The following is a 15,384-nucleotide window of genomic DNA, read 5'->3' on the forward strand; positions in this document are numbered from 1 at the left end:
TTATAAAGCTTGCCACAGTTCATACAGATATGTGAATCAGGATGTGCTAACCAGATCTCACCTCTGCCAGGCCTGGAATTAGCTCAAACTCATCTCTTTTGTCCTTATCTCAAGTTACAGTGTGGTGGCTAGCATGTCTTCTTATCTTAGGGTGAGCCCTTTTTGTGGCCTTAACAATGTTTGAGACAGACAAGGTATTCTTTAATTCCTTGCAGTTTCCACTGTGGTGTACACCTACTGAATAAAAAGGCCTTTTCCAAAAAAGCTTACCATCCACACACTCAACATGTATAAAAGGAGGTTTCTCTATTTTATTGATGTGAAAGTGATACAAGGAAAGATGAAGAGAATTTAACTGCAAATAGCTACTAAACACAGCCTGATGGGTAATCTGTAAATACTGTTTAAATTTAAACAAGCTAAAATCATGGGCATGTCCAGAAACCTAGTATCTGCTGAGATAGCCAAGATCTGTCCCACAGTGAACCTGACACACATAATTAATTTCAGCATCTGCAAGGCCAAGACTGCACAGTTCTTTGTTAAGAGTAGATGATAATATGAGAACTGATGATCTATATTTTATTGTAACCATAACCCTGCCCTCTCCCTAATTATAATTCCCAAGAAGGGTACAAAATAACTTGCACACTGCATGGCAGGCTCTTGCTTCATTACAAGATGAAACTCCAAGTGCTTTTCCATTTATCCACATATACCTCTGATAGTAACAATAAAGTGTCCTTTCTAAAACAGCCCTCCTTTCTTTCTAACTTTTCGCAGATCAGTTCATCATAATGTCAGTCAAGTCAAAGGTCAACTCAAGTAAAACTTATTTGTTTACTGACATTAAGGATTTATACTCTGATACATTGCTAAGGTAAATAAATAAATTCAGATTACTAAGTATACAAGAATCAGTCTCTTGAGCAGCCAACAAAATTTTGTTGCTAACCAGATTGCAGCAGATAAAAGTGCAAATACGTTGTACTTAACTGCCTCCTGCCCATACCCACTCTTTCTGTGGACTACAGGCAGAGCCCACATAAACAGTTTATGTGAATCATTTAGTTTTGAGATGGCTGAAGTCAAAGTTAATCCCACACTAATTTATTCACATTTCCAATGGGTTAAGAGACATCTGTGGAGTTCAAGAGTTTTCAGTGTCATCCAATTTCTCCATAATAACATTTGCTGGTATTACTGGCAATAAAAAGTTGTTAGATTAAACAAATTAAATTGGTTTTCATAATCGGTAGCAATAATTACATATTATTTGACCAGCCTTGCAACTACACAAATTTAGCAAACACATTTCTTTGTAATGTTATTTTCTACTTTTCATCATTACCTGTATTTTGACTTTATTTTTAGCCTGTAACTCCTTACCCACTGTGGTGTTAGTCTGCCTTATGCATAACCCTGGGCAAGGTTTTTCTGCCTCAATTGCTGATTTCTGTCCAGCACCATGGGTGTGCTTTTGGCAAACTGACTGATCTCAATTCAAACAGTCTTCTAAACCTTGTATTGGATGCTTCAGCATTTGCCTCATGTTTAAAGGTGCTAAACTTATTTCAATATTGATTGTAGACAATCCTAGTTAGACTGACCACGCAGTTGCTCTGTCTGGAAGGGAGCTGAGAGTGAGGCTGTGGAGTGAAAGCACTCCCTGTCCATCCTGCTCACACCTGGCCATTACAGCAGTAGTGTTATATTGGGTCTCTCAAGAGGTAGTCAGGAAGGGGAATGGCTTTTTGCACTGTACTGGGTGCCAGTGCCTAGGAGCTGGCAGCAGGGTCAGTGGGGCAGTCACTGTGAGGAAAGGCCAGGGCTGTCCCTTGCAGGGCACAAGTGGTTCCAGCAGACCCACCTCAGGGCACAGTGTGAGGAATGAGGGAAAAAGTGAGAGAAACAATGCTGAAGACACCAAGGTCAGACAAGAGGCAGGAACGAGACTCCCTGCAGATTATGGGAGAGACCATGGTGGAGCAGGTATTTTCTGTGGAAGACGCCACGCTGGGGCAGGTGAAGTCCAGAAGGAAGCTACAGGCTGTGGAAAGCCCATGTGGAGCAATCTCATCCTGAGGAACTGAAGAAGGTGGAAAGAAGGGGAAAGAACCATGCTGGAGAAGGGAAAAACATGAGAAAAGGCAAAGTGCTGTGCACTGTCCACAATTCCTGTTCCTCATTCCCCTTGCATTGCTCAGAAGGAGGTAGAAGAGTCAGAAGTGAAGTTGACCATGGGAAGAAGGGGAGGTAGGGGTGAAAGGTCTTTTTGGTTTTGTTTCTGTTTCTCACCATCCTACACGGTTATTAATTGGTAGTAAATAACGTATTTTGCCCATGACAGTAGCTGATGAGTGATCTCTCTGTCTTTATCTTGACTATGAGCTTTTTAATCATATTTTCTCTCCCTGTTCTGATGACAAGGGGGAGTGAGAGAGCGGCTGGGTGGGCGTCTGACAGCCAGATGAGGCCAAGCTACCACACGAGCTCTCTGACATGTTGAATTGCTAAGTCCACTGAGTTCAGGTACTTAGTCCCTGTGTCACAGAATGGGAACACTGGAATTCTCCTTGACCTTCACTTTTCTCCTTAAAAAGTTCCATGTTGCTAAACCGGTTTTTCATCTGCTTCAACATAAACATAAAATATTTACCATTCATTTATTCTTTAAATGGAATATGGGCCCAAGTATGCTATATATGATTGAGTCCGAAAGGAGAGAGAGCTCCTTCTATATGTCATATCTTTGAACCCACCAAAAATTAAAAAGATGAACCATTGAAGATTTACTGTTTCTTAAGCACTTTAAGGCAGTTGAAAATCTCATCATTTATTATTAATATTCTTCTACTTGAAAGAGCTCATAAAATGTATCCCTATGCTTTTTCGTACCAGGAACCATGGACATATGACTAAGTTGTCATGAAGTAAATTAAGATGCAAACTTACAATGAACATGAAAAGTGGTAAAAATCACCTTACATTTATCACACAAGAGCTAACGCAGCTTAAGTTCATAAACATTACCTCTACTTTCCATTTACCATATTTTCTTCTTTCATTCCATCAGTTGCTTAGAACAAAGTATGCACAGACCACCTTGTGATGAAAAGAAAGAGGGTAAGAGACCAGCTACTCATTCTTACCTGTTTTTCTCATGAATTTTCAGGATTTCATGTGTCTGTTGTAGCAACTGTTTTTCTAGCTTGTACGTTGACAGTGAATTTTCCAGTAGCTGAATTTCAAGTCTGGATGTTTGATTTAGCACCTTAAGGAAAAATTAAAAACGTGAATGTTTATATTGTCCTAGTTGTTTTGTTATAGCTGCATAATGCAAACATTTCATTCTGATTCAATGGTTTGTCAAAAATTGTTTCTAAATCTTTTTTAAGCCTCAGTTGTTCAGCTGGTGCAAATGAAATCAATCAAGTTACGCTGATATGTACCAGCTGATATTATGGCACCCTGTTTACTGTAGAATACTAGACCAGCAGAAAAAGGCAAGGTGACTGCCAAATAAGCTTCATTTCAACGGAAAGAGCAAGAAGCATGCCTCAAACATGCATTCCTACAAAGCATGCTTAAACCAGAAAAGTGCAAGAGTACTTGGACTGAAGCCAAAGTGTTGCATCTGCTGTTTTGTAAACAGAGCTCCTACTTTAGCTTTCCCCTGAGTACTCTCTTTTGCAGTGTTGGCAGAAATCTGGTGTCTGGTGTCTGCTTATGTGATCACTACTTGCACTCTTGCACAGATTTGTAAGATGAAGACTGTGATCCTAAACATTGCTTTATGCAATTGTCTTTCACTTTAGTGGTGGTCTGTATTAGCAGCACAAGATTCACAAAGCACGTAAGACCAAAAGAAGACTTAACTTGACAAAAGAGAGTAGATTCTAACAAATAATAGTTCAAAAGCAGAAATAACAGAATGTTTTCAAGAATGAGAGCAATAATATTAAGGAATGTTAGTTGGCTTTGTTGGGCTATTATTCATTACACAGAGTCTGAAGAAGTGTGCATTTAATTTTTGTGGATATGTGTGCACACAACAGTTGGGATGCAATCACTTCTGGAAAATGATGACTCTTGAATGGAACCTATCAGACCTTTCTTGCCACAGGGTTTTATGGTAACATTTTCTCATGCATAGGTTCATAGAATAGTTTAAAGGTCATCCAGTCCAACCTCTCTGCAATAAGCAGGGGTTTCATCAACTAGATCAGGTTCCTAAGAGGCCCATTCAATCTGACCTTGAATGTTTCCAGGAATAGAGCACCTACCATCTCTCTGGGCAACCTGTTTCAGTATTTTGCCACCCTCATTGTAAAAACCTTCTTCTTTCATCTAAATCAACCATTTTCCAGTTTTAAACCATTATCCCTTGTCTTTTCACAGCAGGCCCCTTTAAGAACTGGAAGGCCACAGTGAGGTCTCCCTGGAGCCTTCCCTGCTCCAGGCTGAATAACCCTAAATCTTTCATCCTATCTTCATAGGAGAGATGCTCCAGCCCACATCATGCTCTCATCATATTCATGGTTCTCCACTGAACCCACTCCAAGAGGTCCATGTCTTTCCTGTGGTGACGACCCTAGAGCATTCCTGACTGGAATTTGTTATACAACATGTAACAATGAGAATTGCTCTCAAACTCATTCCTTATTTTTGTGTGAAATTGTTGATATTCACAGAACAATTTGAGTTGTCCTTTTGTAAGGGTACAGAGGTAGAATTTGGCAATGATTGGTATGCAACTATTGTGTTCCTCTAGATGGGTACATTTGGAAGTGCCAGGACACATCACAACAGTTTCAGAAGGTCCTGGAAGAATTTGAAAGTGTATTATGAAGGTTGGCAAGAGGCAAGAAGTGAGGAAAATACAGATTTCCAAAGAGAATATATCTGTGGAGCAGCCTACAAAATGTCAGTAGAGCTTTAGGTAGAGAAGAAGGCCTAAAGGGAATATGTGGGATTTTGATGGATCAGTGATTGAGAGGGATTAGTGAGATTTAAGGAGATAGAATCTCTACCTCCAGTCCTTCAGACTCCTTCTTGCTCTGGTATGAATACTGCTTGTTACAAGCATGGGAACCTGACCTGCCTTTCTCCTCTTTGTATCCTACAGACCTTCATCACTGTTAAAAGCAGTCTTTTTTTTTTCACTTTCTTGAGCCACCTGCACCACTCTTTTCTAATTGATGATATAGCCAGGGACTACAGAGGCTTTCTCATACTGATGAAAGAAAGGAGATGGAAAATGCTGTCACTGCGCTGCAAGTCAGTGCAAGTACAGCAACAAGAAAGAGCCACTTGAGGTATCTTGAACATCCTTTAAATTCTTCATCAATAGGCTTTTAGCATCCATTCCTACATGCCAGTGATACCTCTACTCTGAAGTGAATCCTCAAAGGAAAACTGAGACAGAGGCAACATTTTGTCCCTTACCTGCTTAAAGGGGGAAACCATGAATGAGTACTCAACACTTATGCTTAAGTAGTTCTTTTGGGATATAAGAATAGTTCCTATGCCTCCTTTACTGAACATAAGGTACTACAGTTCATAGGGCTTCATGTCTTATGTTTCCAATTAGATATTCTGTTGATGCTGAATTAAGGATTTTCCCCAACATTTTGATAAGTCAATATACTGTTTTAGGAACTGTGGTAATTTAAGATCACAACATATATAAGTGAATACTGATCTATCATCCAAGATGTAGGAGAAAAGGTGCAGGGAACACACGTAAAACACTTTATCTGCATTTCATAATTACTGTTATTTCTCAGTGTGCTGCAATGTGATTACATAAAAACTTGATAATAATATTGTAAGCATAAGAAAGGACATTAGAACAGAAAATGTGATCTTTTGAGAAGTACATATGCTACTAGAACAGACAAACAAATGCAATACTTTAATTCCCCTATTCCAAATGAACATTGAATGCAGTGCAGCTGGTAATGCACCACATGCTATGAAGATCGTCAGGAAGTCAGCAAAAATAAGGGCAACAAATATGCATCTCAAAATGATAAAAGAATTCAAAAGGCAAAAAGAGGTATCTTTGCAAGAAGTCCAATATGAAAATTGTACTCAGTGCCATGACTGTGATACATGTCACTTCAATCAAAACAGTGATTTTAATGCTAGGAATTTTATGGAAATGTTTTTTTAAATGCATGTGATGTGATACAATTTTACAGTAATAAAACATGTACAGTGCTTTATAACAAAGCTGATGAGTCTCTCTCTTCACAGTTTAAAAGCTGCAGACATACACTACTTTTCAAACGGCTGGAAACAACTTGCAGAAAATAAACAAACTTTCTTGGAATAGTAAAGAAACAAACAACAATGCAGATCAAAGTCTCTGTTTTAGCTTGAAACTCATTATTTATCTTGACACTTGTATCATTCACAGTTGGTAACTTGGCTGTTTATTCAAAGTGAAATGCTGATTTAGTTTCCTGGACAGTTCTGTCATTCTTGCGCAGACAGGGCTAAATATACTAACCAAATCAAATCAAATCAAGTCACATAACAAAGGTCAATCATCACTGCTCTTGGTACCAAGAAAGGGAGTGTGTATATATCTTGGAGCCCTGTGTTGAAATATTTTGTGTGGTGGTATGCATTAGAAAGGAAAGAGGATGGGAAACCTTCTCTGCAATTAACAGCTTTTAGAAAAACACTCTGGGAACATACCTGGGTTTCAACATCCGTGAGTTTTCTTGTCTGCTCTGCTGTCTGGCTGAGGAGGCTGGTCCCTATCTCGAGCATGGTGGCAGTGTGGTTCTGCACAGCATTCTGCTGCAGCTGCACCATCTCTGATTTCATGTTTTCCACAATGTAGTTCTCAAGCTGGAAAAGAGAAAAAGCTGATGCTGCAGTATTTATGCCTGTTTAGGCATTATGTGACATAAGGGTGCATAGGTGGCATTTTTTTCAAAAGTAGAAATTTTACTATTTCCAGGGGGAGCCCAAGTCTCAGTTAACCCTGTGACTGAGGTAGGGACCTGACTATCTGCTCCTTTCAGTCACAGAGTCCCAATGTTTTTCCAAGTATCATAGTCTGCTGGCATGAGCTGGAGCAGACCCTGCCTGCCTCTGTGTGTGTTCAGGTTACAGTGTGCATTTGTCATGGAGATGTCATGGCAGCTCTAAAATGAACCCCTAAAAGAACAGCACATCACAGAAAAACACCAGGTCCTACTTGCACATCACAGCTTACATGTAAGTCCTTCCTGGAGGAGACTCTACCATATCCTATCTCCCCTGGTTTGTGCCTGTCTCACAATCATTCAGCAATGTGACTTTTTATTTGGTTAGGTCCCCACAAAGATTTTCACAGCTCAGCAATGAACACAGTTTAGTTTAACTGTGACCAAACAATTGTAAAGTAATAGGGACACAGTCTCTAAAATAAAAGAAGGAAGTTGTTGACCAAAAAAGATAGAAAGTTGGTTTGCTCCTCCTTTGCTTTTGGTGTCTTGATATTTTTTGTTTTGCATTGGCAGTCTGTTGAATAGAATCTGAATTAGGACCCTCTAAATAAACTGAGCACCCCAGAGAGAGCAACTTTTTATTATGGTTTGTTTTAGTTAACATAAGGCAGGATCATTCCATTCTAGCTGCTGAGGTCCTTGCCTTGCTGCAGCAGACCATAAACCCAGGGCTAGTCTACAGTATTATGAGATTCTTTTTTACTTGTACAAGCATTGTTCTGGCATTGTGCTTTACGTGCTCCATGAAGTATTAACATAAAGAAAGGTGCCCCAGAACACCATTTTCAATACCTTCCACTGAAATCAGCTGAAGTCCAGCCGGTTTACACCCAATGAAGATTTGATCCTCAGCTTCATTTTGTAACTGATCATGTTTTTATATGGTTAGCTGACTCCAGACTTAAGCAATCACTGCTTTACCTCATACTTTCAATCACATTGGAGCTGGTTCTGAAGCAGTAAGTATACTTCACTGTGAAAAGTAAGCTGCACGACTAAATAGTAAGAGCCAGATGGAATTGATTTAAAGACTAAAAAAGGAGCAGAAGTAAGTCACATATACAGTGTGATTAATAAGAAGGCTGCTTTCATCTTATCTATAAGCATACCTGTGCTTAGGGGTCACTACTTGTAGATGATTTAATGAGACACTTAGCTGAGTCCACAAAATATTTATTACTAGTTTGATTATTTTTGTGCACTTATTAGTTTTATAAACATTTTTGCAGAGAATGAACACTGACACAGCCTAAAATATTTTTGGCATGAGACAGTTGTTGATGTTTTATTTGTTTGTTTGTTTACCCCAGCTTGAAGAAGCAATACCCATGATGGTCAAAACCAAAGCAGATGTTCTACAGTTTCAGACAATAAAAAAGTTTGCTTAAATTGCCGGGTAACTACTCTGGGCTGGAAACCTGGAGAATGTTTCAAGTGGTTGGTAAAATTTATTTTTGAATACTCTGATAAGTACAAAATAAGATTTAACAGCCAAGGAAAACTGTGTATTACAAAGTAATGTCTGCAATGGATGTCACCATTTTCTACTTTGAGTGTAAGTTTAATGTTCAAATTTAGTTTAGTACTGTGAGACAAGTGTTACAGACCTTAAGCTAGTACAAGGAGGATTTTACAGGTCCATCACATTTTTACCCCAAGCTTTTATGTTCAGAAATATTTTGCCTGTATATCTCTCTCTCATCAGACAATGTGTTTTTAGCCACCCTTTGCTTCTTGCTGTTTTCTAACCAGTAATGTTTTGTTTGCTTTGGTTTTTTTTTTAACCAAACCATCCCTCAGTTGCAAACAATCCAAATGACCCCCACAAAGTGGATGGCTGTCCTTCTCCATATTCAGGTCCAGAATATGGAGATTGATTCTGGAACATCTAAACAAGAAATTATAATTTCTTCCACAGGTTTCACTTCCTAATGAAACACAGGGCTCTCCAGTCATGGTACTACCTGTGATGGGTTACCAGCACACGTATTTTCTCATATCCACTGTCTTCTGTTTCCAGATAGGAACATAGCACATCTGTGGTGTGTCTGAAACTGTCTTGCTGTACATGGGCCATGTGGTGCATGTGTGTAATGGATATCTGTGAAAACCCATGCAAAAATATGGTAACTGTGTGTATTACACATCAGAAATTAGATGCTCTCATATATCAATAAACAAACCCCCACAGATAGGGATGTAATTATAAAAAGACATTTATATTTCTAGATATTTTTTGCCTGTTACTTTACTCATATTACACAAAGGATTGTGATTGAAAGATCTATTTGCCTCTGTGTGGAGCTACATCAGGTTTAGACTAACAAGAACACAGGCATAGATTAAGGCATACTATATAACTTGTACTTTTAATTATTGCAGTCTAACACACTCCCCATATTATCCAGTCTTGGGCAATTGCCCTTGGTTACTCACCCCTAAAACAGCTTCAAATTGAATCTGAGACTGACTCATTATAACAACAAAGCTGACTTTCCTGTTTCAGAATTACTCATTAAATGCTTTTGTAAATATTTGGTGTTCACTATACTGCCACAATAGTTTCTGTGAGCACATCTCTGGAGTATCAAGAGCTATTCACTCAGGCAAAGAAGGGTTGAACAAGGACTGAAATAATGTAGAAGTTCTGTTATATTAATTCCCCTTCCTTCCATCACCCACTTCTTTTAGTTTGTTCAGTAGATTTATTGGTTGCAATACTGTTTGTACTAAAATCAATGCCAAAATTCCCATTGACTTCAATAGGCCAAGAGTTCACCTATATTTTTATTGCAGGAAACCAACATTTACCAGGTTCATTACGATCAAGTATGGAGTTTCACCTGAAGGCTTCCCTTTGTTAGAGGCATTGTATGAAGTGTACTGAACTGAGCCTTATTTGTGGTTAGTTAAGCGGAGTAGCATCTATTTAACAGGTGATAAAAGGACCTTTGCAGGGTGGCCTCACAGAAAATGCAACACATGGAAATCTATTCACAGAAGTAAATTCAAAAACATTTAGGGGTTCCAGTAATTTTTTAGAGCTCCTTCATCCTATAATAAAGTTGAATTCAATTTGTTTGGAGACTATGACTTAAACAGTAAATATATAATGCATGATGAAATACTCTTTTCAGTGAACCTACTTTGTACATTTGGAGTTTCAAATCCTTATATTTCTGTTTCTATTTATTCAGCTACTTCTTATTTTTTCAAAAGCAAACCGGAATTCTTTTCTGCATTCTTTTCCTCCATCCCATCCCTCCCACTATGTGGCTTTCCATAGTAAATTGATGCCCTTGTTATTAATTTGGCTGCATCTGCTTTCAGTAAGACTCATTACATTACACAGGAGTTTTGGGTAATGTGGAATTACCAGTGGGATGCATAACAACGTTATAACATTCTCAGAAATAAAACTGTCAGAAGGTTCAGCGTTATTGGTTAATAAACATTCCAGAGGATTAGACATTAAAAGTATCTAGCTTTTTCTGGACAATGTTTATTGAATCATCCTCATAGAAACCACCCAAACACTAATAGGACCATTAAAATGGAAACTGTAACTTAGGGTCAAGTAAATGATAAGGGGTTGTGGCAGATGGCTTATAAATAAAATAAGAGATTTTTTTTTTTACTTTGATCAAATAATGTTGGTCCCAGGTAACTATATGTTAAGAGCTGCTACAATATCAGGTTGACAATAAGTTTTCATACAGTGCCTTAGAATACAAATACAAGTTAAAGTAACAATAGACTATTCTTCCTCTCCTACTACAGATTGCACATTATTTGGAATTATAGAAAGACAATGCAACAGTGATATATCATAAGAGTATGTTTGTATTGTCTTGCTTTGCATGCCTGAAAACGTGTTTGTAACACTACACCACAAGACAACCACTGAAAGTTCAGTTCTTCTTTCTTTTTTTTCTGATCAACAGTGGGTCATACCTCCCCACAGTGACAAGCTGCCTCAGGGAGTGAGATATAAAAGTGAATTTTGATATAATTTGTAATTTATAAATACCCAAGCAGCCTTAGTGGAAATGAACTGGAAGAAGTTCTATTTCTATTCACATAGAATACCATAGAATTTGACTTTTTCAGAAGCAGAAAGGGATCAGGAAGGACTTAATAACTGAGAAAGGTGATTTTATTTGTGTGTTGAGAAAAAAATTACATTTCTCTTTGAAAAATAACATATTCTACAAACTATTTGTCAGTGAGAAAAGATTGATAAAAAATAAATTTACAATGATGCAGCTTTCTTATATTACAGATCCAATGAGTAGAGACCTACCAGAATGTATCCTTCCACTATTTCTGACTGTATAGAATCATTGTGAATGGGGGAAAATGAACATGAATGACATCTAAGGAAATGAGTAATGGACAATTGTTAAAACACTAATCTGCACCATGTTTGAAATAACCTTGCCTAGGATTTAAGCATATCAAAGAAAGTGCACATCAGCCAGAAAGAAAATAAAGTAGATATATCATCAAATAAGAAATGAAGCCGACTATGTTTCCAAATCTATAGTCTATTGAACTTAGTAAGATTGCAATATAGAGATCAGAAAGAGTCTGTTTGAGCAAAAACTTCTCAGATCTTGGATAACTGATAACGTACATTAAGAGGATACAGGAGGCATAGCGATAATTTTAGCAAATTTATGAAATCAAACTTGCTAAGCTAAAGTGCTAACTTTAAGTGACTGGTACACGAGCTTAACTCCCAGAAAGGTGTGCTGGGATATGAGCTTAATGAAGCTTTCGCAAATAAATAACTGGCTATGTAATAAACATGTTATGAAATACATTTGTGGATTTCAATTCTAAAAGGAACAAAGTAATACAGCAACACCATATGTAGTCACGCAAACATTTTTTGAGGAAAGTTAGCTGTAGAAACTGTTTTATCTTTTTTCTTAACTTTTATTTCAATATACTTAGATTTCTAGCCTTAAGACAGGAAGGGAACAAGCCTGTTAGTCTTTCCATTGCACATTAATAATACTCATTATTTGTGTAATGCTTACACAATTAATTATTCTGTGCTTGTTTTTGCAGTTTCATAGATTTCTGTAATATTGCATGTTATAATTTTGATTTCTTACTTAGATATTTTGTAGATCTTAGCCTTAAATCACAATATTGTGATTTTCCAAATTTTGTTCCTGACAGGAAAACAAACAATGACTTGTAGAGTGTGTATATCCTCCTGAACTACCTCATGCCAAAATGAATATATGCCTTTCTGAACTGACACATTTAGTTATTTTTTCCAAACCAAATATTCCAAACATATCAAAGATACTTTTCCTTAAGTCCCTGAATCCTTGAATGCCCAAATCTTTGGCATTTCATATGTTTACTCTCTGTCTATAAAGTGTAGTTAAATAGATGCAATTTCACTGTGACCAGTGAAACCATAGCTGCATTGTCTTCACAGAGCAACCAGATTCAGTCCCAGCTGACTGATACTGAGATGATTTCTGATATACTAATGACCCTTGTACTCATGGTGGTTTAGTTTGGTTTTGTAGCAGCAACTTTCCATTAAATAAAAGTTTTCTAGCAATGTAGAAGAATCTTTTGGCTAGTTTAAAAAAAAAGAATAAAAATCCCAACTGAAACCTAAGAGGTTTTCCTCTTCAGATAAAAAAAAAAATGATCAGGCATCTTTTTTTTGCCAGAAGAAATGAGGGATAATAGATATAAGAGATGGTTAAAAAATGCATGAAGTGATCTTTATGCTGCATTCAGCATCAGCATAGTGTCTGCAGCAGTTTTGTTTCCAGTTCTGAATGCCACAATTCAAGAAAGATATACATTATTTGGGAGAGCATAAGGAGGACAAAGAGTGGCCACAAACCTAGAAATTGAAAGACTTAGAAAAGTTTAGCTTAAAAAGAAGGCTAACAAGAAAATAACTTACTAGAAGGACATAAAGCCGAGAGGAGAAAGTTTTCTATATCCATGAAACTTCAGTAAGTGATGTTTTTTACATATTAGGTGAAAAGTTTTCTAACAGTATGGAAAACAGAATAGTGGTAGGGATTCTACTGTGGGCAAACAGTGACTAGCCCATTGCTGTGGTAAATACTGTAGGTAAAGACCATGCCAAATATATGGTATTTTATAAATATTTCTACTTCTATTTTTTCATTTTTCTCAGGTTTTTTATTATTTTCCTTCAGACCTAAGCACCCAGGCTCAGTATTTGGAATCAAACTCTATAGTAAATTCTCCATTGAACTGAAAAGAAGTTGGGAAAGCTCATGTCCTGATGAAATGTTTTGAAGGAAGTCAATAAAAAAGAAGAATCTCATGAATTAAACCCACAACAGTTAAAAGAAAAAAATAGGAAAATACCAAAAAACACCCAAACCATACATAATAGTAGGAACTGTTCTGTAGAGTCTAAATCAGCAGTTATTGAGGATGTTTCTGAATGTAGAATACACCTCTGTAGGGAGGCAGCCTACAGAGCCATCTGAGAAACTATTGAATGAACCAGCTGTACAATTATAAACTGGCAGCAATTTATTATACTCAAGTTAAGTTTATTAGGCTACTTTAGAATTTCCAGTCTCTGAAAATCAATCAATTTGTGGATATTTCAGCTTGTCTCAGCTTGGTGGCTTGGCTTCTCTGTACCATGTAAAGCAGTAAAGTACATAAAAAAGTGATACGCAATAACAGATAATGATGGTGAAAGAATATACTTTATGGCATCCCATTGGAATCGAGGTAAACTCAAAGCAAAAGTATTTTTATTAAGCCCTGTAAATGTATACCATATAAGAACAGAAATAGTCCTTGTTACACCAGTCAAGACAAGATACAGGCAACACATAGCTCTTTGTTTTGAAGATATTAAAAGACTTTCCCAGTTGCATTTATCTAGCAGCCTTATATTCAAATATGAGTAATTTAGGGGAGCAAGAATGTTGAGTTTCAGTTCCTCAGTATGTGGCATGGCAAGGACAGTGCATTGACTTAGACCAGGTACTGATCATACCAGCCTGATAATTCAATCTGAGACTTCTACTAAGGCATTTTTAAGCAATCTTTTTAATCTGTTCTCAAAGTTTTACGTCATTCTAAAAACTTAGCCACTTCTAGACCTAAACCCAAAAAATCAGCATAAATGAAATTTATTTGGCATTTCAAATGTAATTAATTACAGGTATTACAAAAGCATACAAAGCACTTGAGAGTAAATTTCAATTACTTTTGTATGCATATTAGATCTCTCTTAGCTTTTTTGCCTCAAGGCTTAATAAAGGCATTCAGCAGCATGACTGAGAATCACATCAAATGTGATTAAACTGTCCCATAAGGAAGCTACTTATAACAAGTAAATCATAACAATATGTTCTTATTTTCAACTGATTAATAGTATCTTTGGTTCAAAGAATTATCCAGTATATTATTAACATTTACAAATTTTATTACAATGTGAACGGTATTTTTATTTCTTGATATAACTTTCTAAACCACTTAATTCTATAAACTGAATTCATTCGATTATATAGTTGACTGCAAACATGAATCATCTCTAATATACACTGAAGGGGAAGGCATAATTGTAGAAAAAGCAACATCTGTGATCTTATGCTAAACAAATTAACATCTGTGGGGATTTTTTAAAAAAATGGTTTTCTTTTAAAGTGTGGAACTAATTAAGTTTCTTTGGCAAAGATATTTTTGTGTGGACTGCTTTTCAGAATGCCTAATTTTGGAACAACTTCTGTGTAAAAGAATATTTATACACCTTTTGACTCATTCCTAGAGGGTGGATATATGACATAATCAAAGTTGGTTCCACTGAAATATCTCCTCACTACATTACATACAGTTCTTGAAAAATTTAATCTTCAACTGCCTAAGTAGCTCTGGTTGTTGCATTGCACTGTCAGCTTATATCTAAACTTTCAGTGAACCTGGGAAGTCGTAGCATAGTTTGAAATCTATATGTGTTATAGGAGGTAGTATAATGATTTAACAGAGTATTACCTAATCTACTTGAAATTCTGCTTGGTTTCTTGCACTCATCACTGTGACCTATGAACATATTGTTGATATTCTGCATATAAAACCACTTTCCAAGAAAGGTTGTGAAATTATCACTCAATGGCATTGCATTCTAGTCATTGCACAAGTTTCTTCTTTTTGTAGTGCCTTATCTAAAAATTGCAGAAGATGAATTTCTGTATTCATTGCCATGAGCTTTACCTTCAGCATTTAGGCTCTCTGTCTTAGGATGTCCCTGATGAAGACATCACAAATTCTGTTTTGTTAACATTTGTCTATCTTTCCGGTGCAGGTCACAAGAGGTTACCCTTCTGCCTTTTGTCAGTGCCTG

The 15,384-nt window shown here is 36.9% G+C and overlaps 1 protein-coding gene across 1 annotated transcript in view; it reads right to left on the minus strand.

The window, feature by feature from the left end:
• Positions 1-15,384, minus strand: part of ANGPT1 (angiopoietin 1) — a gene marked incomplete at its 3' end in the record, with an annotated part of 84,724 nt that overhangs the window by 6,338 nt on the left and 63,002 nt on the right. The window contains exons 2-3 of the mRNA XM_009071638.1: positions 6,709-6,864; positions 3,153-3,274 (exon numbers count right to left, since the gene is read on the minus strand). Of these exons, the coding sequence (XP_009069886.1) occupies positions 3,153-3,274; positions 6,709-6,864 (278 nt within the window). The remainder of the gene's footprint in view (positions 1-3,152; positions 3,275-6,708; positions 6,865-15,384) is intronic.

This window comes from Acanthisitta chloris, unplaced genomic scaffold, assembly GCF_000695815.1.
Source record: "Acanthisitta chloris isolate BGI_N310 unplaced genomic scaffold, ASM69581v1 scaffold10230, whole genome shotgun sequence".
In the NCBI taxonomy this organism is placed as follows: Eukaryota; Metazoa; Chordata; class Aves; order Passeriformes; family Acanthisittidae; genus Acanthisitta; species Acanthisitta chloris.